Below are 20,282 nucleotides of genomic sequence, written 5' to 3'. Positions count from 1 at the left end.
ATTGACCCAGACACAATGCAATGCTGCGGACTCGTGAGACGGCCGGTAAGCCAGAGGGTCACCTTGGCTTCTGGGTCGCATTCCACAGACATCCGGGTGGGTTGTGTAGCGACATTGGTGGTGCAGGGCACAGAATATCGGAACTTTGCGCTACTGGTCATGCCTCAACTGTGCGCGCCTGTGCTATTGGGGCTGGACTTCCAGAACCACCTTGAAAGTGTGACTATGGCATATGACGGGCCCCTCCCACCACTCACTGTCAGGAATCCTCAGTTTGGTGGGACTTCGCCATATACCCCGCTACTGACCGTGCACACACACCGAACCACACGTCCCACCCAGCACCATGCCGACAGCTGCGCTACTGACACCACTTGCAGCCTCTCCACCCTCAAGATCCCTCCCCCACCGCTGTTCGCCAACCTGACCCCCGACTGTAAACCTGTGGCAACTAAAAGCAGGAGGTACAGCGCGGGGGACAGGGCCTTCATTCAGTCAGAGGTGCGGCGGCTGCTCAGGGAGGGGATCATTGAGCCAAGCACAAGTCCTTGGAGGGCCCAGGTGGTTGTTGTTCAGACCAGGCAGAAAAATAGGATGGTCGTGGACTATAGTCAAACCATCAATAGGTTCACGCAGCTTGACGCGTACCCCCTACCCCGCATCGCTGATATGGTCAACCAGATAGCTCAGTACAAGGTGTACTCGACAATAGATCTGAAATCTGCTCATCACCAGCTCCCCATCTGCCCAGAGGACTGCCCCTACACCGCCTTCGAGGCGGGCAGCAGGCTCTATCACTTCCTACGCGTCCCATTTGGTGTCACAAATGGTGTCTCGGTCTTCCAGAGGGAAATGGACCGGATGGTGGACCAGTGCCAACTGAAGGCCACATTTCCCTATCTGGATAACATCACCATCTGTGGTCACGACTGGCCAGATCACACTGCCAACCTCCAACGATTTTTCCAAGTGGCCAAAGCCCTGAACCTTACTTATAATAGGGACAAGTGTGTGTACGGAACCACCCAACACGCTATCCTTGGGTATGTCGTGGAAAACGGGGTCATTGGCCCTGATCCCGACCTTATGCACCCCCTGTTAGAACTCCCTCTTCCCACCACCCTCAAAGCCCTCAGACAGTGCCTGGGCTTCTTTTCCTATTACGCCCAATGGGTCTCCCATTACGCAGACAAGGCCCGCCCCCTGGTCAAGTCTACCACATTTCTCCTCTCTGCCGAGGCCCGCGCGGCCTTCAACTGCATTAAAGGGGACATTGCCAAAGCAACGATGCATGCGGTGGACGAGACCATTCCCTTCCAAGTAGAGAGTGACGCCTCCAATTTCGCGCTTGCTTCTACCCTCCATCAGGCAGGCAGGCCAGTAGCATTCTTTTCTCGTGCCCTTCAAGGCTGTGAAATTCGGCACTCCGCGGTGGAGAAAGAAGCCCAGGCCATAGTGGAAGCTATTAGGCACTGGAGGCACTATCTCGCCAGCAAAAGGTTCACCTTGCTGACCGACCAGCACTCAGTTGCATTCATGTTCAGCAACCAACAGCAGGGCAAAATCAAAAATGATAAAATTTTGCGGTGAAGAATAGAACTCTCCACCTACAACTATGATATCCTGTACCGGCCTGGAAGGCTCAATGAGCCCCCTGATGCCCTATCCTGGGGAGCGTGTGCCAGCATGCAGATCGACCGGCTATACGCGCTCCATGCAGATCTTTGCCACCCGAGGGTCACCCGATTTTACCATTTCGTGAAAGCCCGGAACCTGCCATACTCCCTTGAGGACATCAGGACGATGACCAAGGACTGCCAAGTCTGCGCTGAGTGCAAACCGCACTTCTACCGTCCTGAAAAGGCGCAACTTATCAAGGCCACGCTCCCCTTTGAGCGACTGAGTGTTGACTTTAAGGGCCCCCTTCCCTCCACCGACCTCAATGTCTACTTTCTCAACATTATTGACGAGTACTCGCAGTTCCCCTTTGCCATCCCCTGCCCCAACACCACTACCACGTCCGTCATAAAAGCCCTGCGCCAACTCTTCACTCTGTTCGGATATCCCTGCTATATCCACAGTGATAGAGGGTCCTCCTTTATGAGTGACGAGCTGCGCCAGTACCTGCTGGCTAGGGGCATTGCTACCAGTCGGACCACGAGTTATAATCCCCGGGGAAATGGATAGGTGGCGAGGGAGAATGCCACAGTTTGCAAGGCCACACTTTTAGCCCTTAAGACAAAAGGGTTGTCGGTCTCTCGATGGCAGGAGGTCCTCCCCAAGGCACTCCACTCTATCCGTTCCCTGTTATGTACGTCCACCAATGCCACCCCTCACGAGCGCCTATTCTCTTTTCCCAGGAAGTCTGTCACTGGGACCACCCTTCCAGCTTGGCTGACGTCCCTAGGGCCAGTGCTGCTCCGGAAACATGTGAGGAGCAATAAATGCTCCTCGCTGGTCAAGAGGGTTCACCTTCTACATGCGAACCCCCAGTATGCTTACGTGGTCTTACCTGATGGGCGGGAGGACATGGTCGACCTGGCGCCTGCAGGAGCAGCAGACCACTACCCCGAACACTCCACAGTAACTATGAACCCTGTACCCGAGGTGACACCACACACACCGAGCCCTACACAGACTCCTCACGACACTCCTATACCAGGCGTCTCGTACGCGCATATTCCAGGGATATATGCGCACGCATGAGGGATCACTGACGCCTAGTGGGCTGACACCTCCAGTTAGTCCGGAACCAGCACAACCACCGTCTCCGGTGCAATCACCACCGGCACCTGTGCAATCACAGCCGGTGCTACGTAGATCACAGCGACAGATTCGACCACCTGATAGACTTAACCTGTAAATATACTTGTAAGAAACTTCGCCACATGGGGACTCTCTTTTAAAACAAAGGGGGGGGGGTGAATGTGGTGAACTACGTATACCTGTCTGGACACGCCCCCTGCTGACTGCTCCTGTGGCTCCTCCCACAGACCCCGGTATAAAGGCGATTGAGGCCTGAGCCTGGCCCTCAGTCTCCAGGATGTAGTATGGTGGTCAACTACTGCTTGTTCTTTCTTCCAGTCAATAAAAGCCAATATCTCACCTTCACATCTCAGAGAGAGTTATTGGTGCATCACCTGTTCAGTCAATTTAAACACTGGCCCTGAAGGACTGGAAAGACAGGGTATTGGGATCTGAGGTATGAGCCGATTTCTCTTGTTCTCCACAATGATCACTCATCTCTCCATGGTGCTGAGGCTATGAAGACTGCCCTGGCTGCTGTGCTTCATGCCCACTAATATGATGGACTGATACTGAGGCTTTGGGCCTACTCCAGGCTGCTCCGGAGATGGGATCTGAGGAATCAATTTGGTTCAAAATGTTGTAGTTTGCATCAATTGTTTGCATGATTTGTGCTCTTTTTCTCTCTTGTGCATCGGGTGTTGGTCTTTATTTTCTTTTGTTTAATTGGGTTCTTTCGGGTTTCTTGCTTTGAGCCCACCTGTGAGCAAGCAAATCTCAAGGTTGTATAACTTATACATTCTTTGATTAAAACAATGTACTTTGAACCTTTGAATTAACATATCTGAAACTGAATCTTTGAAAAACAGTGTTAGGTGGATCCAAGTGAGAAGGGGGGAGATAGACAAAGGAACTTTGATTCTAAGTTTGATTCTAATTGCCACAGTAGTGAATGTAGTCACATCCCATCAAAGATATTTCCCCATTTTTTTTATACACATCCCTTCTTCCCCATCATCTCTTCAACTGAAAATTAACTTTACTAGGATGCTGCCCGGTTTAGAGAGCATGTCTTATGAGGAGAGGTTGAGCGAGCGAGGACTTTTCTCTTTTGAATGAAGGAAGGTGAGAGGCGACTTGATCGAGGTGTACAAGATAAGAGGCATAGTTAAGCAACACACACAAAATGCTGGTGGAACGCAGCAGGCCAGGCAGCATCTATAGGGAGAAGCGCTGTCAACGTTTCGGGCCGAGACCCTTCGTCAGGACTAGACATAGTTAGCCTGGATAGGCAGGGACTTTTCCCCAGGGCAGAAACGGCCTATACCAGAGGCCGTCCTTATAAAGTGATTGGAGAACAGTTCCAGGGAGATGCCAGAGGTTGTATTTTTACAGAGTGCTGGCTGTCTGGAATGTACTGCCAGAGGTGGTGGTAGAGGCAGATATAATACAGACATTTAAGAGACTCTAGGATAGGCATATAGATGAAAGAAAATGGAGGGCTGTGTGGGAGGAAAGGGTTAGATGAATTATGGGTTAGGTTGGAAGGTCAGAACAACATCTTGGGCTGAAGGACCATACTGTGTTCTACGTCTAACTTGTTTTTTCTGCTACCCAGTTATGATGAAGGGACTCACCTGTTGTTCCTCTCTCCACAGATGCTGACTGACCTTTTCTGTTTTAACTTATGTAGAGGTGGTTTGCCAATGCAGTTCTAGTGTTGGTGTTGTTAATTCAGCAATATCTTCTGATTCCTCCCGTGCAGAGTATGCTCACTGGGTTGATGTATCACAGGCCTGACGACCCTGTTGACTTCCTGCAAGGTTGCTTGAAGAAGGTGAAGGAACTCGGTGGACCAGACAAAGTACGATGGGACTCCTTCGTTGCTCAGGAGAAGAGGGCCTTGCCCCCTCTCAATGGCTGTCAGAACCGGAGATCGCTCTTCAGGAATGGTAAATGATTTGACCATAAGATGTAGGAACAGAATTAGGCCACCAAGCCCATTTGACCATGGCTGATTTATTATCTCTCTGAGCTCCATTCCCCATTCAGTTTAAAGCTCCCTCTCCCTGCATGCAACTGCTGAAAATTCCCCAGATTCAGTGAATTCAAGTTCAAGTTGATTGCAATTCAACTGAATACATTTATACCACCAAACGAAACACCTTTCCTCTGAACCAAGGCACACAACATAGTACATGTAACCCACAGACAACACAGAAAGTAAGTAATATTACCAGAAATAAATTAACAAATAATAAAATATATTCCAGATGACTTACAACGCGTGTTAAAAAATAAACAGTATACCGCTTTTGCCACTTCATATGTGGTGAGACCTGACTGGAGGAAGGGAATTCAGTAGTCTTGTGGCCTGGGGAAAGAAGCTATTTCTCATCTTAACAGTCCTGCCCTCATGCTACGTACCTTTTGCTGATAGTAAGGGTCCCAGGAGAGAGGAAGAAGCGGGTAATTGTCCAATATCAGACATAGAAATTGAGGTTTGTTGCCTACTTGGTCAACAAGTCACACTCTAATAGGCCAACTCTGCTACAGTTGGCGTTTGAGTGCAGTACTGTGGGAGGGCTGTTCTGTCTGAGGACCTTTTTTTCCCCCATGAGATATTAAAACATATTATTCAATTTCTGCTCTAGTGAATTGCAATCCTTTCTGTCTAGATGAAGGGCCTCGACCTGAAATATCTTTCCACAGATACTGCCTGACCCACTGAGCTCTTCCAACAGCTAGATTATAGCTCCAGATTCCAGCACCTGTGGTCTCTGGTGTCTCCCATTCATCTCTCCTGGATTTGGGGAATTTTCACAGAACTGGAATATTGTGTTCAATTCTTGTCATCTCATTATAGAAAGGACATTGAAGCTTTAGAGACAGTGCAGAGGAGATTTGCCAGGATACTGCCTTAATTGGAGAGTGTGTCTTATGAGGATAGGTTGAGAAAGTTAGAGTTTATCTCTCGAGAGTGAAGGAGGATGAGAGGTTACTTGATGGAGGTGTAAAAGATGATAAAAGGCATAGATAGAATGGACACCCAGAGAGTGTTCCCAGGGTGGAAGTGGCTAATACCTGAAGACATAATTTTAAGGTAATTGGAATAAAGTATAGAACGTATGACAGAGGTAAGTTTTCTACACAGAGAGTGGTGGGTGTGTGGAATGCCCTGCCAGGGGTGGTGGTATAGCCAGTTACATTATGGACATTTAGGAAGCTCTTGGATAAGCAGATGGATGATAGGGAAATATAGGGCTATGTAGGTGGAAAAGGCTAGATTGATTTTAGAGTGGGTTAAAAGGTTGGCACAAAAGTGTGGTTGAAGGGCCTGTACTGTGCTGTATTTCTCTATGTGAGCTCGGTTCTGTATGATACATTGGGTTTCAAACTATTGTTCCATCCAACCCCAACCCAAACTATTATAAAATACCTATGACCAAGCCCCGTTGATGCTTCACAATGGCTGCATTATCATATTTGCAACTTCAGTATAAAAATTCATAAATTATCAATAACAGAAAGTGCTTGCCGAATGTGATATTATTCTGGTTCCATTGAGAGAGTGAACACAACCCATCCTGCAAACTGCCTTTTCCAAAAGCTTCCTTCTGGAAAGTGCTACAGGGCTATTAATTCCAAAACTTCATGCAATCTTAAAAGTTTCTTCCACCAGTTAATCTGGTCAACCATTCTAGCTACACCCCCCACCCCCTCTATCTATTACCACTCTCATTACATTCCACAGCACTGTAAACACTTAAATCCAGCTTTTATAATGCTGCGTATTTTGTAAATATATGCTGATATTTATGTATTTATGCAGATTTTATTCCTTATCTGCCATTTAACCTTTAACATTTTTATATTATCCTTTATTTTTAATAATTGTTGAATATTGATTTTGTTGCATGTCTCACCCTGACAACACACCACAGTTACTGTCTAATACATGCCTAGTACATGCCAAATAAAGTTAATCCCTAGATCCCCTAAAATCTAGGGATCTCTCAGGAAATCCCCTGAGAGAAAGAGAAGGTCAGAGAGTTGAAAAAGTTGTAAAATGTCAAGCACTTTAGCAAAGCAATTGGCCATCTGTTATACGCAGAGTGTGTTTGCTCAAAAGTTGCATTGCGGTCTGCTATGGCAACACCAGTGGCCAGGAAGGTAAAAAGCGACAGGTAAAGTAGTCAACCCTTTTCATTTCTTCTATCATGCACTTCCCAACACTATTCCATCTGCCATTTCTTTACTAATTCTCCCAATCTGTCTAAGTCCTTCTGGAGTCTTCCTATTTCCTCAAACTACCTGCTCCTCCATCTATCTTCTTATCGACTGAAAACTTGGCAACAAAGCCATCAATCCCATCATCCAAATCATTGCCATGTAATGTAAAATGAATTGGTCCCAACACAGACCCCTCTGGAACACCACTAGTCACCAGCAGCCAGTCAGAAAAGATTCCCTTTATTCCCACTTTTTGCCTCTTGCCAATCAGCCACTGTTTTATCCATTCTAGAATCTTTCCTGTAAGACCATGGGTTTGTAGCTTGTTAAGCAACCTCATGTGTGGCATCTTGTTAAAAACCTTCTGAAAATCTAAGTACACAACATCAACCGATTCTCCGTTGTCTGTCTTACTTACGATTTCTTCAAAGAATTGCATCAGATTTGTCAGACAAGATTCCCAACCATCAAATCCAACATATTCCCAACCACTGAGGATAGACTGACTGGCCTCTTGAAGAGTGGAGTAACATTTTTAATTTTCCAGTTTACCAGAACCATTCCAGAAACTAGTGGTACTTGAAAGATCATTCCTAATGCCTCCACAATCTCTTCAGCCAGCTCTTTCAGAATCCTGGGGTGCACGTTATCTGGTCCAAGTGACTTAACAACCTTCAGACCTTTCAGTTTCCCTAGTAATGGTAACTTCACACTTGGCTCTATTACATGCTCTCTCTTTGGCTTTTATGTTGGTTTTGATTTCCCTTGTTATCCATGGTTGTGTCATCTTACCTTTAGAATACTTCTTCCTCTTTGGGATGTATATATCCCGTGCCTTTCAAATTGCTTCCAGAAATTTCAGCCATTGCTTCTCTGCTGTCACCCCTGCCATGTTCTTTTCCAATCAATTCTGGCCAACTCCTCTCTCATGCCTCTGTAATTCCCTTTACTCCACTGTAATACTGACACATCTAACTTTAGCTTCTCCTCCTCAAATTTCAGGGTGAAATCAATCATATTATGATCACTTGCTCCTAAGTTTTCTTTTACCTTAAGCTCTCTAATCAATTCAGGTTCGTTGCACAACACTGAATCCAGAATAGCTAATCCCCTAGTGGGCTCAACCATGAACTGCTCTAAAAAGCCATCTTGTAGGCACTCTAGAAACTCCCCCTCCTGGAATCCTGCACAAACCTCGCTTTCCCAATCAACTGCATATTGAAATCCCCCATGACTATTGTAACATTGACCTTTTGGCACGCATTTTCTATCTCCTACTGTAAGAGTAGACCACATCTTTACTACTGTTTGGGGGTCAGTACATAACTCATATCAGGGTCTTTTTGGGATGTAATGTTGAAATTGTACAAGGTATTGGTAAGGCCAAATTTGGAGAATTGTGTGCAGTTCTGGTCACTGAATTATAGGAAAGATGTCAACAAGATAGAGAGAGTACAGAGAAGATTTACTAGAATGTTACCTGTGTTTCAGCACCTACGTTACAGGGAAAGGTTGAACAAGTTAGGCCTTTATTCTTTGGAGTGTAGAATGTTGAGGGGGGGTCTTGATAGAGCTATTTAAAATTATGAGGGGGATAGATAGAGTTGACGTGGATAGGCTTTTTACATTGAGAGTAGGGGAGATTCAAACAAGAGGACATGAGTTGAGAGGGGGCAAAAGTTTAGGGGTAACACGAGGGGGAACTTCTTTACTCAGAGAGTGGTAGCTGTGTGGAACAAGCTTCCAGTAGAAGTGGTAGAGGCAGGTTCGATATTGTAATTTAAAGTAAAATTGGATAGGTATATGGAAGGGAATGGAGGGTTATGGGCTGAGTGCAGATCGGTGGGACTAGGTGAGAGTAAGCGTTCGGCACGGACTAGAAGGGCCGAGATGGCCTGTTTCTGTGCTGTAATTGTTATATGGTTATATGGTTTTTACCCTTGCAGTTCATTAGCTCTATCCACAGCAATTCAACATCTTTGAACCCTATCTCACCTATCTCTAATGAAATAATTTCATTTTTTACCAGGGGAGCCACGCCAACCCCTCTGCCTTCCGGCCTGTTCTTTCGATACAATGTGTATCTTTGGACATTAAACTCCCAGTTATCATCTTCTTTCAGTTATGATGTAGAGATGCCTACAACTTTACACTTGCCAATTTGACCTTATTCCGTTTACAGCATGCATTCAAATATAACGCCTTCTGTCCTTCGATTTTGTCTGCCTTTTATGTTACAACCTATCCTGTTGACTGCTATTTTGCCCTGTCTTCAGTCTCTCCCTGCTAGGAGTCTCACTCCACATTGCTTCTGTTTGTAAACCAACTACCTCATCCTCAGCACTCTCACTCCAGTTCCTACTCCCTGCCAAATTAGTTTAAACCCTTCTGAACAACTCTAGCCAACGTGCCCGCAAGGACATTGGACCCCTTAGGGTTCAGTTGTAACCCCTACCTTTGGTACAGGTCATACCTTCCCCAGAAGAGATCCCAATGATTCATATCTCCAAACCCCTGCTCCTGCACCAGTTCGTCCTGCCAAATAATCCTATTCTTACCCTCACCGGCATGTGGCACAGGCGGCAGTCCAGAGATTACTACCCTGGAGGTCCTGTTTCTCAGCTTTCTACTTAGCTCCCTAAAATCTCTCTTCAGACCTACTCACCTTGTCTGCCTATGTCATTGGTGCCAATATGTACCAAGACTTCTGGCTGCTCACCCTCATCCTGGAGAATACCATGGACATGATCTGAGACCTCCCTGATCCTGGCATCAGGGAGGCAACATACTATCCGGGTGACTCTATCGCGCCAACAGAACCTCATCTCTGTTCCTCTGGCTAAGGAATCTCCTATCAACACTGCAGACCTCTTCACCCCTCCGCTCTTCTGAGCCACAGCACCAGACTCAGTCACTGTAGCTCCTCTCCTCCCCCCCCCCCCCCCCCGCCAGTAGTCATCCCTCTCAATAGTATTTAAAGTTATATACTTATTATTGAGAGGTGTACTCTGCACTGGCTATGTGTTTCCCCTCCTTCTCCTGACAGTTACCCAGTTACCTGTCTTCTTCAAGCTGGGGGGAATTACCTCTCTGTAGCTCCTGTCTGACATCAAAGACCTGCACAATCCAGGTTACTATCATCTTCTCGTTACTATCATCAGGAAGGAGGTGCAGGAGCCTTAGGTCCCACACCACCAGGTTCAGGAACAGTTATTACTCTTCAACCATCAGGCTCCTGAACCAGTGTGGATAACTTCACTCATCTCAATGCTAACTGACTTCACAGCCAAAGACTCGCTTTCAAAGACGCTTTACAACTTATATTCTCAGTATTTTTTGATCTACACTGTTTGTCTTCTTTTGCACATTGTTTTTTTTGTCAGTCTTTGTTTACGTGCAACTTTCCATAAATTCTATTGTATTTAATTTTTTCCCGTAAATGCCTCCGAGTAAGAGAATCTGCAGGTAGTATATAGTAACAGATATGTACTTTGATAACAAATTTACTTTGAACTTTTCTTCCATTTGCCCATAGTTCTGCCTGAGAGTCCCAATTTTGCGTATCGGCGTTACGATCGCTTGCCACCAATTCACCAGTTGTCTATCGAGAGCGACACAGATCTGTCTGAAACTGCCGAACTTATCGAGGAGTACATAGTGTTCGACCCTACCAAAGCTCGCCCATGGATTATCCTACTTATAGGTAACTTTGCTGCCCCACCCTTTCTTGGGCCCGAGAGACAAGGATAGATGAGGGAGTTGGGAGACTGAGGGAAATGGTAGAAACAGACGAAACGAAGAGGGGTCTCAAATGAGTGATAATTCACAGGCTGTTGCCATTGGGGGTGGAGGTTAAGGACAAGAGATCAGAGGTGCAAAACTAATCAGATTCAGATTAACATGCAATACAGTGGAAAGACAAAGTCTGTAAATTGCAAAAATAAATAAATTGTGCAATTAAAAGGAATAACAAGGTAGTAATCATGGACTAGTGACAGGGCCCGGGTCCTAGAGTGAGGAACGACCTAATGTTTGGATGATTTAAACATCCGTCCAGATTGAAAAGGCAAGGTGTCGGGACCAGGGAGAAGGGATGGACTGGTTCTATTTGCTGCTCTGCGGCTCGGCACTGAACTGAGGCTGGGGCTGTGGCCTGCTCCGTGCTTCATGTCTAAGGACTCACTTTCGTTCTGAATGTTATCCGTTTACTACTATTGTTTTGCATGATGTTTTATTCCTCAGCACATTGGGTGTTAATGGGTTCTTTTGGGTTTCTTTGTTTCGTGGCTGCTTGTTAGGAGATGAATCTCAAGGTTGTATAATGTAAACATGCTTTGATTATAAATGTACTTTGAACTTTCATTCCGAAGCTGTCTGTAGGGACATCGTGCTTTCTCCCCACGACTGCATTAGTTTCCTCCAAGTGACCCTGTTGAACTTAGAAGTCTGATGGTGGAGGGGAGAGAACTGTTCCTGAATCGCTGAGTGTATAGGGCTCCTCAGGCTCCTGTACATCCTTCTCGATGGTATTAATAATAAGAGTGCACGTCCTGGATGGTGAGGGTCAATAATAATGGTTGCCACCTTCTTGAGGAACCATCTTTTGAAGAAGCTCTCAATGGTTGGGACGTTTGTGTTCATGGTGGGTCTGGCTGAGAAACCTCTTGGGATCCTGTTCATCGGATCCTCCATACCAGATGATGATGATGCAACCAGTTGGAATGTTCTCTATTTTAAATCTGTAGAAATTTGCAAGTGTCTTTGGTGACGTAGCAAATCCCTGCAAACTCCTGAAGTAGTATTGTCAGGGCCCTATCTATCTAATCTTATGAAAGATGGCATGACATTATTTTGAAGAGTACTTGCATTCACAAAAATACAAGTACTCTGGGAATCTGGAACTCAGAAATCCAAAAACAGAAAACATGATTTTATAATGTCTAAGAGGTAAGCACACAAGCACATGGACAGGCAGGGAATGAAGGGATGTGGACCACGTGCAGGCAGATGGGATTAGTTTACACTGGTATCCTGTGCGACACTGACATTATGAGCCAAAGGGTCTGATCTTGTGCTGCGCTGAGGACATGGAATTCTCCCTAAACAGGAGAAAGTCTACAGATGATGGGAATCCAAAGGATGCTGGAGGAAATCAGCAGGCCAGGCAGCATCTGTGGAAATGAATAAACAGTTTACATTTTGGGCCAAGGCCCTTCTTCAGGACTGAAACGGAAGGGGGAAGACGCCAGAATAAAATAGCAGGGGAAGGGGAAAGAGGCTTACTGGAAGGTGATAGGTGAAGCCAGATGGTTGGGAAAGATCAAGGGCTGGAGAAGAAGGTGAGGAGAGAGGATCATGGGAGAAAGGGAAGAAGGAAGAAGAAGAATTACCCAGCAGGAAGTGATAGGCTGGTGAGAAGAGATAAATAGTCAGAGTGGGGAATAGGAAGGGGATTTTTTTTTTACTGGAAGGAGAAATTGATATTCATGCTATCAGGTTACCTTGACGGAATAAAAGGTTTGCTCCTCCACCCTGAGGGTGGCCTCATCTTGGCACAAGAGGAGGCCATTGACCAACATGTCAGAATGGGAATATGAATCAGAATTAAAATATCTGGCTACCAGGAAGTTCTGCTTTTGGCAAGTGGAACAAAGGTGCCCGACAAAACAGTCTCCAATTTAAGACAGGTTGCGCCAGTGTAGAGGAGGCTGCGTTAGGAGCGCTGGACACAATAGACGGCCCCAGCAGATTCACAGGGGAAGTGTTGCCTGGAAGGACTGTTTGGCACCCTGCATGGAGGTGAGGGAGGAGGTATATGGACAGGAGTAGCACTTGGGCTGCTCCCAGATCTCTCCCTGTAGCCTTGAGCAGTCTTTATCCCTTATTCAGCAATACCAAGGTAGATCACCTGATCATTACCAGCTCGCAGGTTGTATGAACTTTAAACAACCTGGATTCCTCCAGAGACACCATACCAATGTCCAACTTCCTGATGAAATCCAATCAGCATAGCCTGTAGCAGCCCAGAACTCCTGGCTTCAAGCCATCCGACAGCCTCCACCCCGAGCAGCCGGATTACAGGCGCCCGCCACTGCGTCTGCACGGTAGTGTAGTGGTTAACGTAGACCTATTACGACACCAGCTGTACAGCTGGACATAGCAGTTTCAGAGAGGATGCAGAGGAGGTTTACTAGGGTGCTCTCTGGATTAGAGAGCATGCCTGATGGGAAAAGTCTCAGTGAGCTAGGGCTTTTCTCTTTGGTGCAAACGAGGAGGGGAGTTGGCCTGATAGAGGTGTACAAGGTGATAAGAGGCATAGGTAGAGTGGACAGCCAGAGACTTTTTCCCAGGGTTAATTAATGGAGGCATAACTTTAGGGTGATCGGGCGGAAGTATAGTGGGGATGTCAGAGCTAAGTTCTTTACACAGAGAGTGGTAGGTGCGTGGAATGCTCTGCCAGGGGTGGTGATAGAGGCAGATACATTAGGGGTATTAAAGAAACTCTAGGTAGGCACATGGATGATAGCAAAATGGAGGGCTATGTGGGAGGCAAGAGTTAGGTTGATTTTAGAGTAGGTTAAAAGTTAGACACAACATTGTGGGCCAAAGGGTTTATACTGAGCTGTACTGTACAATGTTTCTTTTTCTGAAGATCTAGATCTTTAAACTTTTAAGAACTTATATGCGCAAAGGATCTGCCACATTTCTCGTATCATTACAGCTCCGTAAAGTGTGTTTAGACATCCTAAAGACAAGATAACTGGCTCAGGGTGCAGGTTTTCCTTTCTGACACCGTGTTGCGTTTCTCACACAGGCGGCCCTGGCAGTGGCAAGGGCACCCAGAGCCTGAAAGTTGCCCAGCGGTACGGATTTGAGTACATTTCAGTGGGAAAGCTACTCAGAGAGAAAATGATCCACAATGCGACCTGTAACAGGAAGTGGAGACTGATAGCTAAAATTATCACCAACGGGGAACTAGCACCTCAGGTACAAACCTAAATCTGAACATTTATAATTGCATTCTGGCTTCTGTGTCAAAGGACCAATTATCTTGGAGCACAGAGATTGTTAAATGCTGTGTAAGGATTGTCTTTCTTACGGTTTCACAAAAATAGACAACACTGGCAAGGCTGGAATTTATTATCTATGCCTAATTGCCTTCTGACGTGAATGACTTGATAAGCTGTTTCAGAAAGCCAGCTGAGGGGGTCAGCCACATTCTAGGATCTGAGTCATGCATGGGGCGGAACAGGGAAATGATGGAAGGTTTTCTTCTGCAAAGCATGTGAGTGAGCCAAGCATGAGTGTGTCACGGGAGCACAGCGTTCAGCACGACGCTGTTACAGCTTGGGGCTTCCGAGCTCAGTTCTGGCTCTGTAAGAAGTTTGTACGTCCTGCCCAAAAGTGTATAGGTTTCCTCCGGGTGCTCTGGTTTCCTCCCACATCCTAAAGACGTACCAGTTAATAGGTTAATTGGTCTTTATAAATTGTGCCATGATTGAGAGCCTCTGTTGGTCAGTGTTGACCATGGATATTGCATCCTAGCTGTCTAGATACGCAAGCCTGAGCAGTACAATATGGGGAGCAAGCCGTTGCCCATGTAGCAAGCTCCCCCTCTCCACACATCTGATGAACCCAAAGGAATGGCAGAGACTGATACAGTTTGGCACCAGCAGCATCACAGGAGCTGCTAGTCAGCGTTGAACTCAACTTAGGACTGCCTTAGGGACTCCAGTTCTGGATTTTTCCTCATGGTTTACTCCTGAAGCCTTCCCCATGAGTGGGTACAGTGCAAGGCAGTGAGGTTTGAGATCAGAGTTTTCCTTCTCCTAGATGAGCTGCCAACCACAGCTAATGAGCCCCATCTGCCCAAAGCAACTGGTTTTAAGGTGCCAGTAAACCACTTTTGCCCCTTCTCCTGTCAGTAGAAATGGTTCCACTGGGCTTAGTAGCTAAGCCACATGTGAAGGCCAGGAGCTGGGTTTGGTTGTGGGAGGGTATTTGTGCTGTGATTAGACTAGGGTTAAGTGGGTTGGGTTGCTGGGCTTATTCTGCGCTGTATCCCTAAATAAATTTAAAGTGATTTCACAACAGTTCTGGAGTGTCACATCACTAGTAGTTTTCTGATTCTAGATGTTTAATTGCCTGAGTTTACAGTGTGCAGTTCTGGTGTCCACATTACAGGAAGCTTTGGAAAGGGTGCAGAGCAGGTTAACCAGATGCTGCCTAGAATAGAGGGCCTGAGTTATAAAGAAAGGGTGGATAAACTTGGGTTGTTTTCTCTGGAGCATCAGAGGCTGAGCAGCTCTACTATTCTATGTTCTGTATTAATTCCTCAGATTTGAACTCAGCATCATCATTACCTGCCAACTCACCAGCCTCAGCGGCAAGCACATACTTCTCCGGAACTTCTGCCATCTCAACGGGATCCCACCACCAAGCACATCTTTCCCTCCCTCCCCCCCTTCTCTACACCTCCTCCCTCATCACTATTCAGGGCCCCAAACAGTCCTTCCAGGTGAGGCAGCACTTCACCTGTGAGTCTGTTGCGGTCATTTACTGTGTCCAGTGCTCTCAGTGTGGTCTCCTGTATATCGGCGAGACCCGGCATAGATGGGGAGACCGCTTTGCCGAGCATCTGCGCTCCATTTGCCGGAAGAAGCGAGATCTCCCAGTGGCCACCCAGTTTAATTCCACTTCCCATTCCCATTCTGATATGTCCATCCATCGCCTCCTCTACTGTCGTGATGAGGCCACACTCGGGTTGGAGAAACAACACCTTGTATCCCGTCTAGGTAGCCTCCAACCTGATGGCATGAACATTGATTTCTCAAACATCTGGTAATGTCCCCCCACCCACCACACTTCACCATTCCCCATCCCCTTCTCCCTCTCTCACTTCATCTCCTTGCCTGCCCATTGTCTCCCTCTGGTGCTCCTCCCCCTTTTCATTCTTCCATGGCCTTCTGTTTGCTCCTATTGGACTCCCCCTTCTCCAGCCTTGTATCTCTTCCACCAATCAGCTTCCCAGCTCTTTACTTCACCCATCCTCCTTCCGGTTTCACTTATCACCTTGTGTTTCTCTCCTCCCTCCCCCACCTTTTAAATCTACTGCTCATTTTCTCCAGTCCTGCTGAAGGGTCTCGGCTTGAAATGTCGACTATACTTTTTTCCATAGTTGCTGCCTGGCCTGCTGAGTTCCTCCAGCATTTTGTGTGTGTTGCATCTGCAGATTTTCTCTTGTTTGAGATCATCATCATGTGCCATGTCATATGATGTAGGTGATCATGGTTAAATGACCATGATTGTTCTTGGCAAACTTTCCGACAGAAGTGGTTTGCCATTTTCTTCTTCTGTGTAGTGTTTTACAAGACGGGTGACCTCCCAGCCGTTATAAATACTCTTCAGAGATTGTCTGCCTCGTGTCAGTGGTCACACAACCAGGACTTGTGATATGCATTTATTCGACCTATCAATGACATCGACATAGGTGACCATTTGGAAAGCGCCTGTTGAGTATATTCAACTAAAGGGAAGAAATTATACCTATATAGGTCTTTAAAATTTTTTGTAATTTTGTTACCAAGGTAAGTAAAATGATTTTGGCAATATTAAAAGGTATTTGATCATAATAATCAAAATAATTATTAATAGGAAATAATTCACTTTTATGTAAATTAAGTTTATATCCAGAAAAAGTACCAATTTCCATAAATATAGATAACATAGAAGGAATAGATTTCTTAGGATTTGAAATGTAAACTAATAAATCGTCCACATATAATGAAACTTTATGTAATTTATCCCCTCTCCTAATACCCTGCACAGAATTAGAATCCCTAAGAGCAATAGCAAGTGGTTCTAAAGCCAAATTAAATAATAAAGGGCTAAGGGGACAGCCCTGATGGGTACCTCTATATAATCTAAAGTAAGGAGACTTTTGGTTATTAGTGAGAACCGCAGCTACCAGGGCATGATAAATCAATTTAATCCAGGAGATAAATCCTGGACCAAAATTGAACCTCTTCAAAACCTGAAATAGATAAGGCCACTCCACCCTATCAAAGGCTTTCTCTGCATCCAAAGATACAATACATTCAGATTATTTGGTTGAGGGGAAATAAATGATATTTAATAATCTTCAAATATTAAAATGTGAGCACTTATTTTTAATAAATCCTGTTTGATCATTTGAGATAACATTAGGCAAGATACTCTCAAGCCTATTTGCTAGAATCTTAGAGAGGATTTTAAAATCTACATTCAGTAAAGAAATTCCAGTGGGTCTTTCCCTTTTTTTGGAATCAATGAAATTAGTGCTTCATAAAAAGTTTTAAGAAGGTTCCCAGAAGGTCACATAACCAGGACTTGTGATATGCACTAGCTGCTCAAACGGCCATCCACCACTGCTCCCATGGTCTCACATGACCCTGATACCCTGATCCAGGGGCTGAGCATGTTCTACACCTTGCCCAAGGGTGACCTGCAGGCTAGCAGGGGGAAGGAGCGCCTTATACTGTACCATCTTTGGTAGAGATGTATCTCTCCCACACCTCTCCCATCCTCTCTCCCCAGATTTGGACTATCACCCCTGATCAGTTGACAAGGTGTCAGGATATACTCTGCGACCCGCCAAACAAACCAGAGAAAGAGATTGCATTTATATTGGTTGGAACGGCAGAATAGCATAGCGGGAAGCATAACACTGCCAGCAGCCCAGGTTCAATTCCCAGTGCTGTCTGTAAGGAGTTTGTATGTTTTCCCCATGACCCATGACCGTGTGGGTTCCAAAGGTGTACAGGTTAGTAAGTTAATTGGTCACTTGTCTGTTTTGGGATGATGTGGTCTTGTTGGCCTGGAGGGGCCTGTTATCGTGCTGTATCTCTACATTAAAAAAAATGAAAATCATAGTAGAGCAATGAGACCTGATAGAAAGCTCTAAAACTACACGAAGCACAGATAGGGTAGAGAACCTAATCTTTTTCCCAAGGTCGAAATATCAAGTACCACAGGACATACATTAAAGGTGAAACAGAAGGTTTACAGGTGATGTCGGTGGAAGTTTTTTAAACGGAGTAGTGGGTGCCAAGAGCAGTCTGTTAGTGGAACAAACAGTCAGCTTTTCAGGTCAAGACCCTTCATCAGGACCCTTTGCAGATATGATAGCGATGTTTAAGAGGCTGTTTGGATGGACACGTGAATATACAGGGATTGTGGAGAGAGATGGATTGCGTACAGGCAGAAGAGATTTAGATTCCGACTCATTTGACACATGTACCTTGAAGCACACTGTGAAATTTAGCGATACAGCACGGAGTAGGCTCTTTAAGCCACATCACTCCAGCAAACCCGACAAACCCCAACCAAATCATGGGACGATTTACAATGAACAATTAACCAATCCAGTACATCTTTCAACCGTGGGAGGAAACCGGAGAACCCAGAGAAAACCCACATATTCCACGGGGAGGATATACAAAGACTCATAAAGTCGTAGGAAAGTACAGCACAGAAACGTCCTTTGGCCCATCTACTTACAGAATGGCACTAGAATTGAACTCCAAATTCTGGAATGCCCCGCTATCATGTATATGCATTTGCATATGGTGAAATGTGTAATTTGTATTAACAACCAACGAGCCTATGGATGTGCTGTGGGGAGCCCACAAATGTTAATTTAGTTTAATTCAGCATCCCGTTTGGCGCTGAGGCTGTGGAACAAAAGGCCTGTTCCTATGCTGCACTGTTCTAAGTCTTCTGTTAAAATCTCTGGGTTTCATTCTCAGATTTAAACTATCATTCCAGGATCAGTAGAGAAGGTTAAATTAAATAAGAAGAGCAAAAGAATAGTGAGGTAGTGTTCATGGGTTCAATGTCCATTCAGGAATTGGATGGCAGAGGGGAAGAGGCTGTTCCTGAATTGCTGAATGTGTGCCTTCAGGCTTCTGTACCTCCTTCCTTATGGTAGCAATGAGAAGAGGGTATGTCCTGGGTGATGGATGTCCTTAATGATGGATGCTGTCTTTTTAAGGTTTAATATCACTGACACCTCAAAGAGGTGGTATCCATCCTCGGTTGGGGCAGCACAGTAAAGTAGTAGTTAGGACAATACTTTACAGTACAGACGGCCCAGCTTCAATTCCTGCTGCAGCTTATAAGGAGTTTCTACGTTCTCTTAGTGACTGTGTGAGTTTCCTCCAGGTGCTCCTGTTTCCTCCCACAGTCCAAAGACCGGAGAGGGTTCAAAGGAGGTTTATGAAAATGATTCCAGGATCGAGTGGCTTGTCATTTGAAGAGCGTTTGATGGCTCTGGGCCCGTATTCACAGGAATTCAGAAGAATGAGGGTTGGCTTCCCTGAAAGCTATTGAATGGCAAAAGGACTTGATAGACTGGATTTGGAGAGGCTGTTTTCTATGGTGGGAGAGCCAAGACCAGAGGACACAGCTTCAGAATAGAGGGTCATCCTTTTAGAATGGAAATGAAGAGAATTCTTTAGCCATGGAGTGGTGAATATGTGGAATTCTTTGCCACAGGCAGCTGTGGAGGCCAAGTCTTTATGTCTATTTAAGGCAGAAGTTGATAGATTCTTGATTAGTCAGGGCATAATAGTATAAGGGAAGAAGGCAGGAGATTGGGGCTGAGTGGAAAAATGGATCAGCCATGATGAAATGGTGGAGCAGACTCGATGGGCCAAATGGTCTAATTCTTCTGCCTTATCTTATGGTCTTATGTCATGACATTTGTTGTTGTTTTGTGACTGTAGTACAGTGCAATATATAAAAACCTATAAATTACAATAAGAAATATCTATTAACAAAAATTAAGTTAAATAAGTAGCACCAAAGGAGCAAAAATGGTGAGGTAGAGTACGTGGGCTCAATTGTTCAGAAATCTGATAGTGGAGGGGAGGAAGCTGTTCCTAAAACATTGAGTGTGTGTCTTCAGGTTCTTCTACATCCCCTCTGGTGACGGTAATGAGAAGAGTGCATGTCCTTGATGGCCAGGGTCCTTAATGATGGATGGTCTCTTTTTGAGGCATCGTTTTCTGAAGATGTCCTCAACTGTCTATGTCTTCAGTGCACTAGCATCAACCCACCAAGCAAAGCAAATTAAAAAATTGCATTTATATAATACTTCCCCAAATTGTACAGACATCAAAAGCAACTTATAGCCATTAAAGTACTTCTGAAGAGTAGCTACTGTTGAATCAAGATCAGAATCAGATTTAGTCAGTGGCATGGGTCGTGAAATTTGTTGCTTTGCAACGGCAGTATATTGCGATACATACAATAAGACATATAGA

At 45.4% G+C, this 20,282-nt stretch overlaps 1 protein-coding gene across 1 annotated transcript in view; it reads left to right on the top strand.

The window, feature by feature from the left end:
* Positions 1-4,501: 4,501 nt before the first annotated feature.
* The window catches only part of ak5 (adenylate kinase 5), a 62,278-nt gene continuing 46,497 nt past the window's right edge, over positions 4,502-20,282 (top strand). The window contains exons 1-3 of the mRNA XM_059985218.1: positions 4,502-4,697; positions 10,514-10,681; positions 13,793-13,965. Coding sequence (XP_059841201.1) covers positions 4,514-4,697; positions 10,514-10,681; positions 13,793-13,965 — 525 coding nt within the window. The 5' untranslated portion in view covers positions 4,502-4,513. The remainder of the gene's footprint in view (positions 4,698-10,513; positions 10,682-13,792; positions 13,966-20,282) is intronic.

The sequence above is a fragment of the Hypanus sabinus genome, chromosome 11 (genome assembly GCF_030144855.1).
Source record: "Hypanus sabinus isolate sHypSab1 chromosome 11, sHypSab1.hap1, whole genome shotgun sequence".
Classification (NCBI taxonomy): Eukaryota; Metazoa; Chordata; class Chondrichthyes; order Myliobatiformes; family Dasyatidae; genus Hypanus; species Hypanus sabinus.
Note: the sequence above shows the minus strand (reverse complement) of the source record. Positions and strands in the feature narration are given on the sequence as shown.